Source organism: Meleagris gallopavo, chromosome 9, assembly GCF_000146605.3.
Source record: "Meleagris gallopavo isolate NT-WF06-2002-E0010 breed Aviagen turkey brand Nicholas breeding stock chromosome 9, Turkey_5.1, whole genome shotgun sequence".
Lineage (NCBI taxonomy): Eukaryota > Metazoa > Chordata > Aves > Galliformes > Phasianidae > Meleagris > Meleagris gallopavo.
In genome coordinates this window covers 8746777-8769335 of record NC_015019.2, presented here as the reverse complement: position 1 = coordinate 8769335, position 22559 = coordinate 8746777, and the positions used below count along the sequence as shown (strand labels likewise).

The 22559-nt window shown below is 35.0% G+C and overlaps 1 protein-coding gene across 1 annotated transcript in view; it reads left to right on the top strand.

Moving 5' to 3' along the window:
• LOC104912176 (connector enhancer of kinase suppressor of ras 2-like) overlaps positions 1 to 22559 on the top strand; it is a 173753-nt gene that overhangs the window by 135154 nt on the left and 16040 nt on the right. Inside the window, exons 16-20 of the mRNA XM_031554656.1 lie at positions 5657 to 5705; positions 8364 to 8412; positions 9696 to 9871; positions 10689 to 10762; positions 16391 to 16462. Of these exons, the coding sequence (XP_031410516.1) occupies positions 5657 to 5705; positions 8364 to 8412; positions 9696 to 9871; positions 10689 to 10762; positions 16391 to 16462 (420 nt within the window). The remainder of the gene's footprint in view (positions 1 to 5656; positions 5706 to 8363; positions 8413 to 9695; positions 9872 to 10688; positions 10763 to 16390; positions 16463 to 22559) is intronic.

Sequence of the window (22559 nt, the reverse complement as noted above, 5' to 3'; positions counted from 1 at the left end):
TAACATACTGGAATCTTTCACTGGTTAGGAAATTTTTACAGATTTGGATAGTCAGAATATAAGATTAGATTGCTTTATGTAAGTTAAAAAATAAATACAAATTAAAGAAATGAGTAGTATATAAAATTATTTTCAGAACAATGGAAAATATATATTAGCAGTTTGTTATAACTAGAATCATTTTATATTGCTTCTAGTTTATAATTCTATCCATTACTGCCAGAACCCCCTTAATCAGGGGTTTAAGAAAGTCAACAATATAGATTGTAACTATTCCAGATACCGAAGACTAAGTGAAAGGTAAGTAAACTTCAAAACAATTATTCTTTTTTCTTGACTATGTTCATTATCATCATTTTAATATTTATTATCCTATCACCTGTGAAGAAACCAAAATGATAGGAATCTAATAAGATATACCAATTTGTTCTGATAGTTGTAACTCATGTAATGATGGATTTAGTGACTCTCAAGGTAGATGTTCTATGAATGCTATGAGCTAAAACACTCTTCCTTTCTACAGTTTTGTGTGATATTTGAAGATCCATTGCTTCTATCTTTATATGGTAAAAAATGAAAACATGTTCCTGGAAAGGAAAAGAGGAATGTGGAGATGGTGTTCACAGTTGCACTTGTTTAATGGTGCTTAATAAATGAAGAACCATGTGACTTGTATTCACTAAAAAGGACTTTTGTATGAATAGAAAATGCAGGCTACTCATAATTCCAGCGATGCTTTTAAAAGGCTATAACTGCTCTGACAGCAAAAATGCAGAATTATACCTCTATGCTGTTGTATTTCCACATTCTGTGCTCAATAGGCGACAATTCTCAGCATTCAGTAAAAATACCTCAGGTATAATGGTACACTCAGATTCTTGCAGCGTTTATCAAATACGTAAAACAGGAATATCGCACTTCTGCTGTCCCTCATACTTCTGATTTTACCATTCTAATCCATTATCTCTATTTTCTGATTATATAGTACTGTTCTTCATTTGAAATCCTCATTAGAAACCTTAGCAATTGATTGCACTTTCATTTGCATATCTTTTAAGATGTGAGTTGGAAGCCACCACGCTTACTCGAGTCTTTTAAATTCTCTGTTTTGCTACCACCTGTGTCACAGACATTCCCATTTTTTCTTAGCTTGTTCTTAACCCTTCTACTTTAACCCTGTATTCAGCATAGTGGATATTGAATACTGAGTCAGTATGCATGTAATACTGAGACTGGAGATAGATTTAGCCTTGACCTGTGCATATTGCTTTTTACCTTTTTTTATAAATCTTAACTTTTTATACTTGTTTCAGTGTGCTTACAATGTGTGGGTAGGAGGGAGAAAATCTTTTTATCCATAGTAGTTCCAGTATATGAGACACAGCTGGGTAGAATATATAAAAACTCAGAATTGTTAATTTTTTACACTTCTATCAAACAGCAATCTCAGAAATCCATTTGAAGAAAAAATGCATGAGAATAATCATTTTAGAATGAGTTTTACAACAAAATTAAACTTCATTTAATTTTTCCAAAGGTTATTTGCTTGTACATTGCCTTTTTTGTATGTCATTATGCAATTATTGATTTTGCAAGTATCTTGTAATAATTTATGTAAGTTGCTTCAGAAGCAATGCTTCCTATTTATTTCCATATAAACCACAACAGATACAAAGACCACAACAGCACTACTGAGAAAGCAAATTCTCAGCTACAAAACACTATTTTCCAACATAGTCATCATCAGTAGCTGTCCATTTTTGTCAGTAACAAGAGCCTACATGCTGCACTGGTGACCACTGTCTCTGTTACCACTATTGAAGCACCACCCACTTCCTCACTGTGCTCACATCCACTCTTTGGTCTCCAGAAACATTCAGCAAGTGTCAATGAACGTCACTGAACATAATTCTTTCTGCATGGACAAATTCAATTCCACCCCTTTGCTTCACAGACATATTCATGTTAGATCTGCTCTGTCAGATTGTCCCTCTGTTGTCATCTATTACATGGCAATAAAATGCAATGGGTTATTGGTGGGAAGGTTCAGCCTCTACTGCCATGCCACCAAAATCAGCCTGTAATGTTGTGGGCCAATATAATAAAATGAGAGGCATTAATTTCAGAGCAGCTCTGGCATTTAATTTGTTCTTTTGCTATGTTGGCGTAAGTTAATTATAACAGATTGGTTTTTCTTGTTCAAGTTTCTGGTTTATATCAAAACCAGTATTAAACATAGACACGAAAACAAGCATTCATAAGAGAACTATTGGGCCTGGCTATCATAACCATATCATTCCATTTGGCTTTGTCTCCCTCTCTATTCTTCTCTCTTTCACTTCTGTAACAACTGTTTTCCTTAAAAGAAAGATGAGGAATAACTCAAACAAATATGGTACAGATAAAGTGAAAAAAGTAAATGACATGCTAGGGTTCCTTTATATCTAAATTAATTGCTTCTACCAGTTCCATATAGTGAATTTACCTGTCTAAAGAGAAGAAAAGGTCAGCATTTCTTCTTCTGTTATCTGTGGATCTGAATATTTGAGGAATAATTTAATTTTGTGAAGAGTTTTAATGCATGTAAAACCTTCTAAAAGAACCCTGCAAGACTGCAAAACTGTTCCCAAATAAAATTTACACTCATCGTACATTATAATATGTATTCCTGACCTTTCAGTATATATTAACTTTTGAAGAGCTTTTAGAAACCTGATTGCAGATAATTTCTATAACTACAAGATTGTTGCTGGTAAGTAGAGTCTATGATTACTGCAAGGAGATGCATTACAGTATTTGCACGGAAGCAAATAAAACTTGACTAAGGACTTCTCAGATAAAAAGGCAGATGTATTGTTCATATTGTGTATTGGCTGAGAGAAAAAAATGGAAGCATTGAAACTGACACTTTCCAGATGGGTCAAAGCCATGATTAAAGTAACAGACCAGAAAGCAGGGGGGAATGCCCAGCAGGATGGAAGTGCATTTATGGCATTCTCATAGGTAGACAGAAATGGAGCATTAATGACAAAATCTGCCTTGCAGCGGTTTGGGCTTCTGTTCTTTCCTTTACCAAATGTTATAAGTTTAACATCTCTGTTTTTCAGTTGTTTCTTTCAATCCTTGTAGTCTACAGGCAGCTCAGAACTTCAAACTCTTAATTATTAACTTGTAATTTTAATGTTAATGTTATGCATCCCATCTTTTCACTGCAGTCTCGGGCATTTCCCTTTCTAACCTGACATGGACAACCACAGTGTCAAGATGCTCATCATTATTCATACTCTGAAAAATGACACTTTGCCCAGACCTTCTCCAAGGATGTAGAATTGAAACTGCACACAGCAATACACTTTTACAATTAAGCCACATACAGAGATTTCTAATATAGTGATATTGATGTTAAAAACTATGATGACTAAACTGCCAGTGGAGCCTACATCATGCTTACTTTGGGAAAGTTCACTTGTTTGTGTTTTTTTTTTTCTTGCTAAGAATCAGTTTTTATTATTTTCATCAAGATTGCTTCTGGGCTCATGAAAATTGGTTATTGGACTTCCCTACAACAACAAGTGTAACTGTTGCGTTCCACATTTGCCAGCCAAGAAGATACTGCTAGGATATTAGTACTGCAAAAATATTATGCTTTTCTGATCATCTAAAGAATCTTTCTTGAGCTAACTGCTAAATTGCTGTGGTCTTTATGAATTTCCTGTTTTTGAGTGCTTCTGAAGCATCAAAGAGAAAGTAGCAGGGAAGGAAGGAACTGCGTAAAAGATCAGACTTTCCATACCTGGCAAGCATCTGGCAGTCATATCAAATTTAGCACAACAGTTATGTATTTATTAATGTCTCAGTGTTTATAGATCTACTTACATATTGCTAAAGTTATATAGAATACCCAGAAAATCTCGAAGGGAGATGCTTATTTATCAAACCAAGGTTAAATCAAATTTCTTCTGTAATGATATGGAACTGGCTGACTGGCAGAGCGCAGAGGGTCGTCGTTGGTGGTGCAGAGTCTGGCTGGAGACCTGTAACCAGTGGTGTCCCCCAGGGGTCTGTGCTGGGTCCGGTCTTGTTCAACATCTTCATCAATGACCTTGATGAGGGGATAGTGGCAACCCTCAGCAAGTTTGCTGATGATACGAAGTTGGGAGGATTGGCTGACACGCCTGAAGGCTGTGCTGCCATTCAGCGAGACCTGGACAGGCTGGAGAGCTGGGCAGTAAGAAACCGGATGAGGTTCAACAAAAGCAAGTGTAGGGTCTTACACCTAGGGAGGAATAATTGCATGCACCAATACAGGCTGGGGGATGAGCTGCTGGTGAGGAGCTCTGCAGAGAGGGACCTGGGCGTCCTGGTGGATGACAGGTTGGCCATGAGCCAGCAGTGTGCCCTCGTGGCCAAAAAGGCCAATGGCATTCTGGGGTGCATTAAAAAGAGGTGTCCAGCAGGTCAAGGGAGGTGATCCTCCCCCTCTACTCTGCCCTGGTAAGGCCTCATCTGGAGTACTGTGTCCAGTTCTGGGCTCCCCAGTACAAAAAAGACAGGGATCTCTTGGAAAGAGTCCAGCGGAGGGCCACAAAGATGGTGAAGGGCCTGGAGCATCTTCCCTATGAAGAAAGGCTAAGTGAACTGGGTCTGTTTAGCCTTGAGAAAAGAAGACTGAGAGGGGACCTGCTGCAGGTTTACAAATATCTGAGGTGTGGCAGCCATAGTGGTGAGGCCAGTCTCTTTTCAGTGGTATGTGGAGACAGGACGAGGGGAAACGGACATAAGCTGCAGCATAGGAAGTTTTGCACGAATGTGCGTAAGAACTTCTTCACGGTGAGGTGACGGAGCACTGGAACAGGCTGCCCAGGGAGGTTGTGGAGTCTCCTTCTCTGGAGATATTCAAGTCTTGCCTGGACGCCTACCTGTGCGACCTGGTGTAGGGAACCTGCTTTGGCAGGGGGGTTGGTCTCGATGATCTCTAGAGGTCCCTTCCAACCCCTACAATTCTGTGATTCTGTGATTCTGTGATATGGGAAGGAAACACATTTGCAGTATATAGAATGCATACAAGTGTTTCCTAAAAGTCACATTCAAATGTTCAAGTAAATATCCATATCCTATTACATTTTAAAATGTGAATGAGTCCTCTGACATAGTTTCTAACTTATTTCTTTGCATTTCTTTTTACTGTTGTTTGAAAATACTTGTTCATTCCTAGTTTACTATAAACACCTGGAGTCCATTATACCTGTGGCAAATTCTGCTGCTGTACAAAATGTACAAATAAGAGATAGCCCTGCAACAAAGAAACTCTGATTTATATCTGCTAAAAATCATTGAAAGAGGGAGGAGCTGTATTGTTTGCTTTTGAGTTTTGGCTGATGAAATTCAAGTATGTTCAGCTAGTTTTTGAGGTGGACATTCTGAGATGATTTGTCTTTTTGAGTCAGAATACTGAGAATAACTTTATGTTTTTGAATAACATTAACAAAAGTCATTGAAAATAATGTGCCTCATATTTTAGGTGCTGCATTTTAAATAACTTTGAAAATATAAATATATCTATAAGAATGCATTTAGAAATGCATTTGTGTGTTTGTTATTATTCAGAATATTATTTCCTGTTGTTATTTGACATCTTTCTTCCTCTCTCTCCCAGATATGCTAGTTCTGCCATTGATCGTCAAGGAAGTACATCCATGAGGAAGGTAATGATTTACAAAAGAAAACAAAAGCCCTAAGGATTATTTCTAAATTCAGGGCAGTATCTACTGCAACCACAGTTGACTGAAGTGTATGCAGTACTTTTGGTTAAGTTTAATAGAAACCGTATTAGATATACTAAAGGATGTATTAGTTTTGGAAGGATAACTGTAGTAAACTCTTGGATTTGGAAAGGGACATCTTCCAGTGATGTCCTAAAGGAAAATTTTAAAAACTCTTGAGATGTGTGAATAGTACACATACTCTGACAAGGATTTTTATTACCTAGATTTTCAGTGTTTTATAGTTCCCATTTTGAACAGAAAATATCTAGACTTCTCAGTCATTTTTTGTTTTGTCAAATATTTCATTAAAAGGACAAACAATGCAACTTTCAGTTATAGAATATCATTTTTTCACTCTGACAAGAACTAATTTTGCTAAGTGGATAAGCTGTAATCTGCTGTAAGCTAACAGATGTCATTCTGCCTCCCAAGGATTCACAAAGCAATGTTCAGTATCGGTGGCGTAGTGGAAGACATATAACCAAGTATTCTGCAGTTTTCCTCTACCTGCCAATCCCTACCTTGTGTGCTGCCTCCCTTGGAAAGCACTTAAACCCGTTGCAGTTCCTTGGGATCACAGTACTACAACTAATCTAATAGATGTAACATGAGGAAAACAGCACTACATGCTCCATGATTTGTGTATTTTGTTCTATGAATGCACCAGTTGCTGTGTTCTGAACTTGTTAAAGTTTTCCTCAAAATTGCAGAGGTATGTGCTACTAGGCTTGCATTAATGGCTTAGTTCCTTTCATCCTGACAGGTGACTGAATATCTAGTCCTCCAGGGCATTTTTAAAATGAAACCTAACTTTTCATTTAGTGATTCTGTGACACCTAAACAGCATTCTTACTGCTTCACCGTGAATGTACTGAGGTCTCACTGATTTAACTTCATACAGCAGAGATTCAATTCAATCATTGTTTTTCCATGGCGTGCTTCTTGCTGTCTGAGGTGGGAGTAGGGACATGTATTTTCTTTAACATTCTTCTTTCACGTTGTGGTTTTGAGTCAGAGGTTAAATGCGTACAACCACAGTATGTGCTCCAGTCATCAGCCTTTTTCCCGTAGCAACCTTGACTCACGCTAAGTTGCAAGTTCTGACTGCTTTCTTACGCTGCTTACCACAAAGTTAATTATAAGTTAGTTTCTTTATCTCTCAAAATATGAAGCTTGAATTGAATGCAAGTTAGCAGTGCTAGTTAAACTTGTGTTTCCAAGGAACTGCAGGTCTTTCTCTGTTTTTCTTGCTTTTAATACATTGCACATATGCATGAACAACACACAGTGAGATTAATTAACTTACATTTTTGGAAGAGCAAATATTTTCAGTTCTTGTTTTATTATACTTGAACTTTATTTTTAAAACTGTTATACTGAGTGATATACCACTTTCTGATGTGTATTCTAAAGCAGGTATCCTCCAGTGTTCATTTTCTTGAAGTTCTGTAATTAGAATTTTCAGATGTGATTAGATTTATAGAGTTCTACCTCACTGAAGTATTTTTTTAGCCTAAACTATAGAAAATGTTGATGATTTTTCTTGCAGAAACAGAAACCTGCTCTATGCTATTGCATTTGTATGCAGAGAGAGGAAGGCTGAACAGGTTGTTTCAGTCACAGTCACCACAGAAGCCCAGTTGGGACAATATGACTGACTGGTTCTGCTGCTGGAGCTTATAGTACATTAATAAAAAATCAGTTTTGCTGTGCGTCTTTAATACTTTCTCATGAACTTAGGTCTGTTCTTCTATTTCCTGATTGTTTTTAACTATGTTTCCTATAGTACAGGAACAAGCATTAATCTTTCTATCTTCTGCAGTTCTCAATAAAATAGATAAATCTGCAGCTGTCTTAGAGTGATACTATGCGTGTACACTTACAGAGCTTGTCACCTGTCAGACATGCAAGCTGGTGTTCTCCAAGCCAACTCTCTCAAAAATAAAGAATTACTGATCTCTGTTAGACACTAGGAAGTGTCCATGGCATTCAGTAGTGTAAGCTGGCTGTTGTTACAGGAAGGTTACAAGAAGGCATGGATGTGTGCAGAAAACTCCTTCCCCCTTTATTCTTATTTGAAACTAACCATTGCCTGTATCTTGCAGGTAGTTGGGTTTCTTACGGTGCTTAAATTGAAATCTTCCATCCTAAATATTAATTTCTTATTAATAATTTATTACTGTTAGTTATAATTCTCAGTTATTTTAATGTTAATGTTATGATACTTACTCTTAACACGTTGTTTCAGAGTTGCTTATAAGAACTTTGTCACAAGCATTTGCTTTTTGAGCGTAGTAATGCGCTAGTTTATATCCTCAGTTTTCAAGTTACTGGATATCCGTTTGACCAAAGAATCCGAATGATTTGATTGCAAGAAATGTAATTAATAAAAGAAAATATGAGATTTTAATTAGTAGCCTTACCACTGTTTTCTTTATGATGTTTATAATAGTAATGAAAAGAAATAAAAATAAAATCCTATGATAACTAATCCTAAGATGACCATGGCGATGGTAGTGAAAGCTGTTTCATGTTAGTGCTATTACCTGCACTAGTTTTTTATAATCCTTTTTTTCTTTCTTTCTTTCTTTCTTACAGTCATTCCATTACGCTTCTCTCAGGGTAAAATCCAGAAAATGGTCAAAAGGTAACTTCTTCAGATTAACATTCTGAAAGCAGAAAATAAGAGTTCTTAACTGATAATAAACACTGTTGATCAAATGCCAAAGTTCATCTTAATTTCAATATTTCTAAATTTGATAGTAAATACCAAAGTAAATAAAGAAATGTTTTAAGGTAGCACAGATATAATGTTGGTAGACTCAGTGGTAAAATTTCTCTGATTTAGGTAACAGAAAAGTAGTCTTTGTATATTTTGCCATTTTCTTTTGCTCTGATTCTTTTTCCATTCGTAGCCCATTTGAGACCGTTAAAGCAATAAACTGAAGAAAATTAGTTACAGCATAATAAATTCATTTCAATTTATATGCAGTGAAATCTTTATTGCCATGTTTTAGTGTCCTAAAAAAAATTTCCTTTATTTTTACCAGACAATTTTAATGCTTCAAACTGGGCATAGTACAGGACATTATTCTAATAAGAGCTAAATATTAAATTTGACTGGGGAATGTTGAAGAACAAAGGACGATCTTTTGATGCCATCTAAACGTCTTAATTGTTTCACATTTGTAGCTTAAATACAATTATTGTAGCAATACAGACTTGATTTTTCACAAAAAAAAATGTCTAAGATTTAAATGAAATTTCCTACAAGATCTTTTTAAGGAAAAATGATACCATAACTATGAAAACTTCTTGTTAATGCAAGAAAAATTGCAAAAGACACTAAAATTTTAAGCCTTTTAATTGAAAAGAAGAACAAAAAGAAGAAAGACAACAGCAAAATAACTAACAAACAAAACCCAATACCTTTCTTGATACTGTTAATTCAAACCCTATCCAATGGGGTTAAAATTGTGCCATTAAATTCAGCACAGGAGAAATGTAGACGTGCATTTTACAAATACGGATTTTTCTTTCTTATAGACTATACTAACTATGAAAAATGAGCTAAAATCTCCCAGAATTTGACAGCCCTCCTACTGCAAATAGCAGTAACAGAAGATACGGAGAAAGTAGTGTTTACAACCACATACGGATTATGTTTATTTAAATGAATTTCAGGTTCAAAACTAAATGAAGTATGTTTTTTGCTTAGAAATGATGATGACCATCCTCATCAATCCTAAGAGAAACAGATCCTCTAGAGATTAAATAAGCCATTACATAAAAAGGTTTTTTGTTTTGTATTCATGCAGAAACCAAAATTGTAGAGCATTTAAATTGATTCATCATTTAAAATTAGTAATGTGGTCGTATTGAGAAGAGTAGCATTCAGAGAGATGTCTCATACTACTGTTGTGTTCTCAGGGAGCTCTCTGACGAGTGGAAGTAGAAGACGAATTTCTTGCAAAGATTTGGGGCATGGAGATTGTGAAGGCTGGCTGTGGAAGAAAAAGGATGCCAAAGGTTACTTCACACAGAAATGGAAAAAGTACTGGTTTATTTTGAAGGATTCTTCCTTATACTGGTACACAAACCAGAATGTAAGTATACTCTGTGTTTGGAGAAAGCCTAAATTAAACCTTAATTTTTATCATTCTTTTGAGAAAGTCTATAAATATTAGAGAAAAGCCACTTGAATTGCCATGTCTTGTTCACTTGAACTGGAAATACTTCAATTGGAATTATTTTTGAATTCTTCAAAGTGGAAGGCCAAGCTTAATAAAAAGCAGAGGTTCATGGTTCTCTTAAAGTAATGAATATATCAGTAGTTAATATTCTCCCAAGTTAGTATTTGTTTGGACTAATACAGTGCTTACATTCAGCCTGTGTTTTTCAACAATCTGACTGATGTTACTGTATCTCCTTGCTTTTTCAGCAAATTATTTCAGGAGAAGTAAAAAGTGACAAGAAGTACTTTCTAGTTATTACTTTTCCATTTAAACACCAGTGAGCTCACTGTAGGAACCAGAAGGACAGATCATTTGTACAAACGTGGCTTTAACACAAAACATTTTCAAAGTGTAGACTATATGAAGAAAAAACTGAGATTTTTTTTCTGTGGCTGTTAATATCCTGAGTGCTGTACTAGGTGCTCTATTTGGCTCTAAAAGATTTTGTGTAATCATCAACAAAGGGAATTTAGGATGACTGCAGCTCCTTTAAGGAGCAGTCAATTCACTTCATAAATATTTCATAAAAATCAAGTAAACTAAATGTTTAATAAAAACATTTTAGGGAAAATATGTTCAGTATTTCAGTTGTTTGGGTGGTTGTTGTTAGTATAAGACATAAATGGCTACTGCTTGTTTCTCTTCAGCTGTGTGTTCTTCCTCACTATCACTTCTTCTCTTTTGATAGGATGAAAAAGCAGAAGGATTCATTAGCTTGCCTGAGTTCAGGATAGACAGAGCAGTTGAATGCAGAAGAAAACAGTAAGTAATGTGTCAATTATGCTTTTAAATTCAAGGATTGCTCTTGGAAGTATATTATATATAGTAGTGAAAACTCAGAAATCCTTAAAATCTGTAAGCAACATATCATAAGCCCACCTAAGCTTTAGTGTTTTTGTTCATTTTAAAAGATGTGACTTAATGTAAATTCTATGAGCCATCTTACAAAAAAAATGGATAATGCTTTCATCAGCTTTGCAGATAGCCAAGCTTCAACTTTAGTTAAATAAATACAGGGGGAAAAAACGTGAATGCATTTGCCAACAGGTAAAACTTTCTTAGGTTCAGTATAGTCTTCAGGATAAGAGTCAAATGTGCAAGAATTACCATAGGAAATATCTTAAGAAACAGCATAGCAAGAGCTGGTGAATATATAAATATATATTTATATATCCAATATTGAGTTATTCTCAACTGCTAAAATATTTAGGTTGCAAATACAAAATGAACACTGTGTTTCAGTTTTTCTGCTTCTTATGTGCATGTTTCTGCTACTGCATTATGTTCCCAGTAAACAGCATGTGTTAAACTTTGCCACATAATTAATAACAGGCACTGTTTGCAGGCTGTGTTGGGATTAGAATTCATAGCTGTCAAACAGTAAGTTTAATAATTCTAATGCTTTGAGACTAGCAGCTCTCCAGTATCTCCTGAATATTTGCAGGCAACAAGTAGATTTTTAAAACTTGCTACCCTCAGAAGCTACAGAGAATAGCTTAAAGATACTCTTACTAAAGCTATTCTAGTTATCACTAAGCATCTTGAATTTTTGTTGTGCTTTTCTGATGACTAAACTTGGTTTTGGTCTGAGGAATACATCCTACAGCTGTGAACATGTGCACAAGAAAGTACAGAAGATGTGAATTACAGTAGAGGCTGCTGATTAGCAAACTGCATCTCTTCAATTGCTTGTTCTTGTCTGAAGGTGTTATTACTGTCTGAGAAGATGACAGTGCAATTTATACTTATGATACTTCTTTCAACTGAGACTATCACTGAAGAAATTATATGTGAACTGAACACTATAAATTCCTCTGTGGAACAAGTAGATATTAATAATAATATTGAACAAATATGCAAGAAAAAAATATCCTTTTGTTAAAACACTTAACAAATTTCAGTGAATTAACATAGATATAACAGAAGGCCATTGTGCACAGCTAGAAATAGCTTCCAGAGTTTAATCTTAGCATTTCTTACAGAGCAATTTCTGTAGGGTATATGCACAGAAAAAGTCTGATTAACTAAAACTTTGAACACTACTGAAAGCTGTGAGTACCTCCAGGCTTTGAATACTTTCAAAAAGATGTAGGTCCAGGAGTAAAAATATAATGAAGATGTTAATAGTATTCCCATTGTTCACTGAGCAGAATTTTCCTTTGATTTCTTCCTGGACTATCATTTACATATTTGCCCTATCATAAAAACTACATGTTACACTTGCTACTCTTTTACCAGCTTTTCCAAAGACTGAAAAGAAAGCACATATGGTGTTATATTCACTTACATTTCAGTATATTGAGTATATGTGAATGCCAGGCCCTGCTTGTGTTACAGCTCTAATTCGTGGCCTCTATAAGTGCACTGATAAAACACTTATCAATTCTCTTTGGTGTTGCCTTACTGAGAACAGGACTGAGCATGATTGATATTGCCTGATTCTGCTGAGAAGCTAATGGTTCTGGTGAGCCTGGGGACAAAGTTCTGCAACCTAATTCTTCTGCATTCCTTTTGCAAATGAGGTCATGGTAACCCATTCTAAATAAACATAATCTAGAAAAGCTCATTCTTGTCTCTGCTGGACTACAGTGAAAAACTTCAGCTAAAAGAGCTAGGGAAATATTTTGTAGGATCTTTCTTGCTTCTTTCCACTTTAGAATATATTTCTCATGTAATAATATTTCTTAGTAGGTGTTGTAATATAACCTGTTTCACTGCAAGCTTGAAATATGGAAATGTAAGTCTGATTGTGTCCTTACTTCTGTATGATTGAGTTCATTTTAACAGTTCAAAAATTAGTAAAGCTCAGTTAAAAAGGAGGGGAAAGAAACATAATTATTTCCTATTTTTTAGGTAGGCTCTTGCACTTTTACATAAATTAAAGCTTTCTGAAAGAGCACTTAGTTTCTTAGTACATAAAAGAAGCCCAGCAAAATTCATATTAGGTTTCTTTCAGGTCTCCCAAAAAATCTTTATGGAACTCAGCTTGGATTTCTCCTCAAATCTGTCTTATTTTCAGAGCCAACATTGTGAGATGTTCAAAGAAGAAGAGTTACCCTTTTGAACAAAAGAATTTGAAGTCTTTCTAGAATAATGTCCTTTATTTTTAGATTTTAGATTGTCTTATCCAATGTTCTATTAGATGGGAAATGCTGTGTTACAATGTGACTGTTACTGATGTCCATGGTGTACACTGAATGCAATAGTGTTAAGAAAGCTTTGACTAAAATATATAGTCATTGAATGCATTATCTGGTATGGTTTGATGATTTGCCTCACTAATGCATTTAATGAAGGTACTCTGATTATTATATGAATCATGGCATTATCTGAGACTGGTTTAGCTCCCCAGGCTATATTTGGATGTAGAATGACCTTGCCCCTGCTAGAGGTGCTTTCTTGTTTTCACGCTGATAAACTTTCCATTGCTTTTGGGCAAAGCCTGCATCTTCATGATGTAGAATGATCATATTGTATTCGAAATTTTAGTTATTTAAGTTTTTATGTGTCATAACATGAATATCACATTATTTTCAAAGATACTTATAATGTCCTGTGGTGATGCTGTTCCACAAGATTAATGGAAATAAGGATATAATGCCTAATGTATTGACTGAACTTCCAAAAATTTAAGAAGTGACCATTTAGGTTGTCAATTCAAGTTGAAACAATGCAGCCAGAATTCTATATAAAATATATGTAGACATTAGATTATCTTAAAAATTGATACAGATTCAGTAACTTTTATTTTTGTTTTCTGATAATTTTGCAAAATCTATTATGTGCTACGGTGCCTGAAATAGCAGGGAACTTGATCTAAAGATGCAGGATGTTGTTCTCAGAGCAGTATTCCTAAAAATTGAAATACACCTCTGGCCCCACATTAGATGACAGCAAAGAGGGGAGAAGAGTCGATGCACTCAAGAGCAGGGCTGTCATTTGGGTGGATCTACACAGTCCAGGTAAATGGGTTGACAAGGGCCTTACGAAATCCATCAAGGACGTTGCAAAGTTCTGCACTTGTGAATGAACAGGCCCCTGCAGGGGGCTTACTGGCTGGGGAACAGCTCTTCTGAAACAGGCCTGACAGTCCTGGTAGATAGCAAACCAAACAGTATTCACTGTGCAGTGCTCCAAAAGAAGCCAAAGGTAAAAATACAGATATCATTCTTCTACATTATTTGTTTTATCCACATGTACAGAATCATCTATCTGGAAACTTATTTCCAGTTTTTAATGCTAGTGTATCTTAAAGCTTCTCAAATAAGAGTCTTTGTGACACTTTGGGAGATGGATGTGTTGTTGTCCTTTGCAGCCCAGAAAGAGAACTGCAAAACACTTACAAGCTTCCACAGACCTGGGATCCCCAGTTCATAAAAATAAAAACATGTTTACTTCAGAGTATGTAATATATAATAGTACAGAACTACGGCTTATTTTGCTCACCATTTAAGTGAATTTAGGAATATATATATGTAAAAGATATTAATGAACATTTATGTAGTAAAGCGGAACCTTTTGCAAAACAAGTCCATTCTGTACCTTAACTGAGGAAGGGCTCCTGTGAAAATATAGTATTCAAATTTATGATTACAGACTGTATCACATTACATGAGCATAGTGGAGACGAATTTAACGTTTGTTTATCTGAAATCCTCTGACTATAATAGTCAGACTATTATCTGACTATTAACAGGTTGACTTTGAGACTCTAACGCTGGCATTTTAATGCTTTTATGTATGTAAATTTCCTGTCTAGAAAAATAATTCTGTTTACAAGCAGAAACTCCATCATGTGATATTCTAACAGGATTAATCAAGAGGATTAGAATCTCTAGATCCACCATATAATCCTCTCCAATTCAAGTCAGTGCTTAAATCTCAAGGTTGGGCAAATGGTTGGGCAAATGGAAGACTAGAAGGTCAAGATGTTGCAGCATTTCAAAATAACTGCAAAGAGTACTGACATCAGGGAAAAGAATGTACCTATAAATAACATATGCTTAGATCAAAATCACTTGCATTAAGATCTTAAAATTCAGTATATATAATTAACAATTGTATGCCATCTAGTGGGCATCAGAAAAGTTTCCTTCCTATTTATGGATTTCCCATGCATTCTCTCTTTTTATTTGCAATGTATGAGCTGCCTGTTATTTGAAATTTCTGGTGTTTGTATTTACAGTAAATGCCAGTAAATATGCTGCCTTTTTGCTTGCTTATTTTTTGTCAGCTGATATTAATTAGTATTGATCTTTAATTAGTACAAATTTTGATCTTTTCATTTCATTAGAATGTCACATTTTTATAAGGGTCTTGTGACTTGTGACATGCTTTAAATCAGCAGAAGTAGAGATTAGGATCTTCACTGAAATTGTCAATTCATATGTCAAAACAATGCTTGAATATTTCTTACATCTTTTTGTGGATTCAGGATGTTTTATGATGACTCTCTGTGCAAAGGTAAACTTATCCTTCTAATATACATGTAAACTCATTAAAAAGGAAACTGCAGAGAAATTCATCTCTCCTACCTCATTCTTTTGCAAAATCTTTGTTAGGAAAGCCTGTTACTGTATGCATCTGTATTACAGGTATATATAAGAAAATAGGTGTCCTCAAATGAAGTTTCTTCCGCTTTCAATCTCTGCAAATTGGAATTAATCATAGTCATTAACAAAACACTAATTTGCATTTAAGCTATTAATAGTGGGAAATGTGCATAATCAGTTTTTTTATAATGACACATGTAATGATTTCTAATCTAATTCTTACATCTAATGATTACCATATAAATGTCAGTATTTTAACCTAAATTCTACGTATGATAGTTGTTACTCTATTCATTTGCCAACTAATCAAAACAATAGTATTTAATGGTGTTGAGTCTGTGGCTTCCTTGATAGCAATACTCCTTTAAATTATTATTATTTAATTAATACAAAAATTGTCTGTCCTAAGTATTGCTTTGAGTAGAACAAAAACCACAGCCATATGTGAGAAAATATGGTGGGATCAAACTCATCGTCCTTTAGACTATTTGACCTTTGAAACACAACTAATAAGTACTTAAATTTACTCGATAAGATTTTCAGATTCATCTAATAAGTTTTTAATTTATAACATCAGCAGTTATTGAATGGATTTACATTTTTAAGTAATTCAGGTATTTCTGAAACTTATAGATGTAAATTCTGAAATGTAGGCGTAAGCGGATCAGTATGAATCCGTCTGTATGTTGGATTCAGCAAAAGATTCAGACTGAGCATTCAAAAGGCCTATTAAGCTTGTAACATGCTGAATAATTATAGTGCATACCAGTCTTATGTTGTCTGTAGACAATATCCTTGAAAGAAAAGATATTTTTTCTTCTTTGTGTTTGTTTTCTAGTGCCTTCAAAGCATGTCACCCCAAAATAAAGAGTTTCTACTTTGCAACAGACTGTCTTGAAGAAATGAATAGGTAAGTAATATATTCTTTTTCTTGAAACACCAATAATTGAAAATAATACTTAATCTCACATAGAAATGGGCTCCTGGAGTGTGATGTAATGCTGATCGATAGTGTTCTCAATATAGTCCATTCTGGTCCTCCACTGCTTTTAGTATGTACTGCTTTACATTCTGTGGCTTATTTTGTTGGCTGCAATTTTTTGTCATGCCACATAGCACAATTCTGTAAAAGTGTTAGAAAAATTACTTGTATGGGTCTCATCTGTGTTTATTCAAATTTTTGAGTTGTTTATGACACTCTTTTTTTTTTTCTTGTTAAACACTGAAAATATCCTTATAGATATTATGCTCTAACAGTTTCTTGTACGTAAAAACCATGCATACCTACCAAAGCTTCTACTGAGAGTAACTTGCATTATGGAAAAAGAAGTAAAGAAAAAAGAAAAGGGAAATTTAATTTGATCCATTGTATCACTCTCTCAACAAAGCTAACAAAGTTGTATTGGTAGTGTTGCTGTGTATTGTCAAATGTCCTTGGTCGCACAGGGAGGGTATTCGAGGCCCTGAACAACCTGATCCAAAATTAAAGTTGGCTCTGGACGGAGGCTGTGGGAACAGATGACCTCCTGAGATGTCTTCCAACCTAAATTACCTTGTGCTTCTATCCTGTGACTCAGTGATGAAGGCAGAGGCTAGATAAAGGTGGGGAAGTGCCTGTGAGGATCAAAGACAGAGTCAAATGTTCTACCTCCTCCTGCTGCTTCAGGAATTTGTTTATTCACAGCCGGAGTAAAAAGCAAGGACACATGGGAAAACTCTGCCATACTTCAAAGTCTTAAATCTTTCATGGCATAGACTGCTGAAACTTTGGAATTTTGTTAGTTTTCTCTGTTCGAAGACTTAGGCTGAACTACCTTCAGGATACAGATGGATTTTTTTCTTTGGAACAATAACATCAAGAGGCTATTTTTAAACTGTATTGACACATAAAATTAGATGTATTGAAACAGTTCAGGCCTGTTCATCATTCACTAATGATGATGAGGAGGAGGAGGTTCAGTTCTCAGGAGTATCTTACTGTAGCCAGATATGCTACTTGGATGTAAATTTGCTGCAAAATACTTGTTTTCATTGTTACCAGTGTTTCATTATTTGATTATATAATCTGGCTGAGATCTGTTTTGTACAAAACTGAAGTGAGAATCTTCTGCTACTTTAAAATATGCATGGTTTCTTCCTTAATTTTAGCTATTTTGATAGATATGATTTGTTTAAGTGCCATTGCTCCCTATTATACCACAAAATTTTCTGACTCAAGGAAAACCAGGAAGTCTTGATGTACATTCAATAAAACATCCATTGATTTTCCTATACTAGGAGTCAACACAGCTGTCTTCATGACAGTTTACAGCCTCTGTGGAGCATAGCAGTTGGTAAGGTGCCAGGTTCTGTTTTCATATCAAACTGCCACAATAATTTGGAATTAACTAGAGCCTTTTTTTCTAACTTTTAGAATCTGTTTTCCATGAGAGAAGACAAAGAAGGGTGAACTTTCCCCTTCAAATTTTTTTTGGCAGTATTTTTCCACCAGAAGTGTTATTCCAGTGGGGTAATTGTAATTCACTCAGCAACCCAAATGATGGATTGCAATGCTTCCTCTGTAAAATCTCTGGGCATCCCCTGCAGCCTTTATATCCTTCCAGGAATTCCTTGTCCCAGACATCATGTCTGAAATTTGAATGGAGTAAGCAAGATTCATAGAAAAAAAAATGCACCTAAAAAGCTGTTATCTTTCCACCAAACTGCTAACTGTGTAGTCTAAGGTAATATGGCAAATAGTTTTGTGGTATCTCATAATTCTGCTGTCACCACAAATTTTAACTGGATTTTCCATGTTTACACTGAAAAGTAAAAGAGTCTTAATATGGAGAAGAGGAAAATAGCATTTCTTCATTCGTGATACGGAGAATATATAGCCTTTTTTTCAGCTTCATTTACTGACAGCTTTTTTTTAACAGCTATTTATATTCAATTTTTTATTCAAGATTCACTGTTTTCTAGATTGGATTTTGTTTTAATCTGCATAATATTGGAATCTGCCTTTAATACTGCATGGCTTTTGAAAGTACTACCTACTGATGGGTAGTAATTGATTTGTGCGCACCAGATAGTGTTGTTCTTTTGCAGCAGAATTTTTGCCTGCTGTGTAGCATGTTGCAGACAGACTTTGCTTTGCAAAATTAATGCTCATGCTGTTTTGTCAGGTCTACATGAGCATAGCTGTGTTCTTAGAAATGAATTAATAATGAAATTGATGAACTCAAATTTTGCTTGCCACGGTCACGAGGTACTCCAAGCTCGTTAAAGCCTTATTTCACAGAAGTGGTTCATCTGTTCCCAGACCATGTATAACCTATTTATAGCTTTAATACTCCTAAGGAAATTAGCACTGAATTTAATTTTCAGTTGTTTTACAATGTCTATTTTATTTAAAATTTTCTTGTGATTGAAGCGTGCAGTTCATTTACAGTCTCCTTGTGGACTCCAAATGTTAAAGAAAGGAAAAAAAACCCTCCTGTTATAGGCTGAATCATTTGACCATGCTTGATTTGAAAACTGGGTTAACTTCATGATATTAATAATTCCCATAAATCTTCGGCTGTCATTCAAAAATGCACTATCTGCTTAAACCTAAAATGATGATAAATTGATTTTGGAGGAATCACTTCCAATAATTTCCAAGTCAAGATCTGAAAGTCTGTAAAACATTATTTCTCTTAAAAAGAAACTGCTTGAAGGTTGATATATTCTGAATTAAATTGCTATTGAATATAAGCGAATTTCAGGGTGCGTATCTTCTGTACTTTTGCATATGATGTATAACAAGTGAGTTACTCCAAGCTTTCTCTAAACCATCTTTATTATTAAAGTTCATTCAGCTGTCTTCCATAAATTTGAGGCATGTTAGTGTCATTGTCAGTTCTTTGCCAGTCAGATGGTAGACCAGTATTTGTGCATGTATGACAGTTTTAATTTACTTTTAATCTTTCCTTATGAATAAGCTAACACCTAAGAAAAGGTCTTGGCAACTAAGAATTCTGACATACACCCCTGTTGGACATTACCCCTTATGAACAAGTGAATGGAAGGCTATCCATGTCAGATCTGTCTGTCCTTATTTACAAGTGCTTTAAGAAAACGATCTGTGTAAGTTATTAAAGAGCTCTTACTCTCCAGTCTCTTGCCCAGTGAAATTCTGGGGAATATGAAAGAACTTCACAGGTTGAAATCCCTGAATTGGTGCCTACCAATTGCTGTAAATTAACAGGACAGCAGATTTTTTCCTTCTTTCTTTGTATCTTCCTACAAACTTGTTTCAAATTCAGGAAAAATGCAGTCACTCCTAAGACCACTCCAAACATCTAAGTTATTGCGCTCACATAACAACTTGTAAGTTGCAGCACAAGTAAAAAAGATTTCCGATCAGAAGTTGCAGGCCCCAGAGGTTGGATGAAACTATTACATATGTGGGAGTGAACACTGAACATTGCAGGAGTACAGATGCAGCGCTCAGTCTGAGGAAAATGCTGCACTAAAAGGTTGATATATTCTGAATTAAAAGAGTACAGAGCTGTATGTCTTCAAAGTCTCCTTTTTGTTTTTTTCTTTTTCTTTTTTCTTTTTCTGGTAAGCCCCCAGAGTCTTCCTTCTATGATTTATGGACTACTTTCCATAGACCTTGTGAACTACCATTTCTCCCTTGACACAGATTGAGAACCACTGGTTTCTAGCAGTACATCAGAGTTTACTGGAGTTTGCAAAACAAAATTGCAATTACCCAAGAAACAATCCAAATTAGCATTCAGGTGTGAATTTATCCCTAATGCACAGGAGCTAGGATTTGCATTGTCTGAAATTACAAAATTAACTTAATCAAATTCTGCTAGAAATAATACCATTGTGAATCGATATAGCTGTTCTGGGAGCCAAACAGCTCATCTGCATTTAATAGAGCAGTGTTTTTGAGAACAGTGCTGTACCTCCCAGTGATAAAGGAACATGCATTATAGTCACATATTATAATGTCATACTGGAAATACTAAGCCAACACTGCAAAAACTGAATTTTTTAATAACAAGAAGAAGTGGTGGATATAACTATATAAATCAGGCCTTTAACAGTATTATTTGGCCTGTTCAATCTGATTTATCTAAGAGTATGTGGAAATAAGATTTCAGAAATAAATCATCCCATTCCTTAACAATATTCTGCCTCCTGCCTCCAAACCCCAAAACCTCATCCATATCTTTTCAGGTCATACAAGGTGGATGCACATGCTGGAGCATCTGCAATGACATAGCAAAGGAGGTGGTAGAGGGAGGCAGCAACTAGTACTTGCCTGTAGATGGATACCAAGGAAGTCTGGTGAATTACCTGCAGTAGTCTGGTAAATCTATGGGACAAGACTGCATTAGGGTGAAATTCAGTAGCTGCATTTCACTAACGAATATTTTAATTTCTTCTTAACTGATTTCTTTATCTACTTAACTGATTCCCTTAAGTATCAGCATGGCAATCCAAGTTCATCTCATCAATAGCTACTTCTTTTGCTTTGCCTAGGCAGTGGTAGAGCTGCTACAAATGTGTTTGGAAATGTATTTGAAATTTGGCAAGAGATGTTCCAGTTGAGTGAGTTTCTCTGATGGTTCTGGTAGATTTCCTGAGGCTTTTATTTGAAATTGTAGTCTATCATAAAGTTATTGTGTATATATTTTCTGTGTTACACAATTATATTTATAGAGTAAGATGCTATTTTATTTATTGCCACAAGGGTTATTTATTTGCCACAGAAGCAGTGAATTTTATTGTCCATCATCCAGCAGGAATTAAAGACAAAATAAACAAACAAATAAATAAACAAAAGAACCAAAAACAAAACAGACTTCTGACCACAAAGGCCTAGATGTGCATCCAATTGACAGAGTGAAGATATAAAAAAAATTGAAAATCTCCATTAAGTGCATGAAGTAGATGCACACACAAAGCGGGCATAAATTGCTATGGTTCACTTGTCAATTCTTAAAGTGTCTGGGGCTTTTTTCCATATTTTTCCACCCTGACAAATCTAAGAAGACAGTGCATGAATCAAGATCAACAGAGTCATGTCAAATTATCAAATCAGAGAGTACTTACTGTTTATCCCTTGAACGATTTTACTTAACAAATTCCAGCAACCGTGACAAATAAAATAGTAGAAATACAGGCTGTTGAGAGTTGATATATTTGGAGAGATGAGCTCATTGAGAAAACTGTTGCTATATGTCAACGTGAGACATCAGTTATGTGTTTGGGCTTCTTTTATGTAGTGAAAAAAAAAAGGAATAATTTTAGCCATACCTATTACATGAACTTTTATTCTGTTAAACGAGGGCATTACTTGTACAGCCTTAGTGAACAGTGGAAATAAGATTCTAAAAGGGAAACATTGATTTTTCAGATGTCCATTAAGAAAAACTGGTCGGAAAGAAGCCAGCATGCCAAATACAAAAATAATTTAAAAATATAATTCTGTATTGCAAATAATTTTACGGTGAACTCTGGAATCCAATTATCTCACTGTTCTGAGAGGATATAATACAAAGTTTATAACCTGAAAATAAATGTTAATTGCACTAAATAAATTGTAGGTATGAAACAGATAGTCCAAGAGGATCTGTATTTTAATACACTAGAAGTTAACTTGATTGAATTGAATTAAATTGAACTTCAGTTCTGTTTTTTCTTTTAGCCAAATAATCTGTAGTGTACATGCAATTCCACAAGTGAAGAAAAATATATTCCTGCTCTGAAACTTTTAAAATACAAACTTGTGATGTCTTGGAAGTGCAAGTATTAATTGATGAAAAGATATGAAAAAAATAAGAAATGGGTTTTAAATATATAACTCTGTATTTATTTATGATTTGCTTTAACATCTTGGTATTTCATTGGTTTCATTTTTTAAGGAAACACTTAAGAAAAATGAATAGTTAAGGGGAAGGACTTATTTCTTGAGTTTACTCCTTTTCAGGGTATATCCATTTTTTCCTTTTTCACCTGAATTAAAT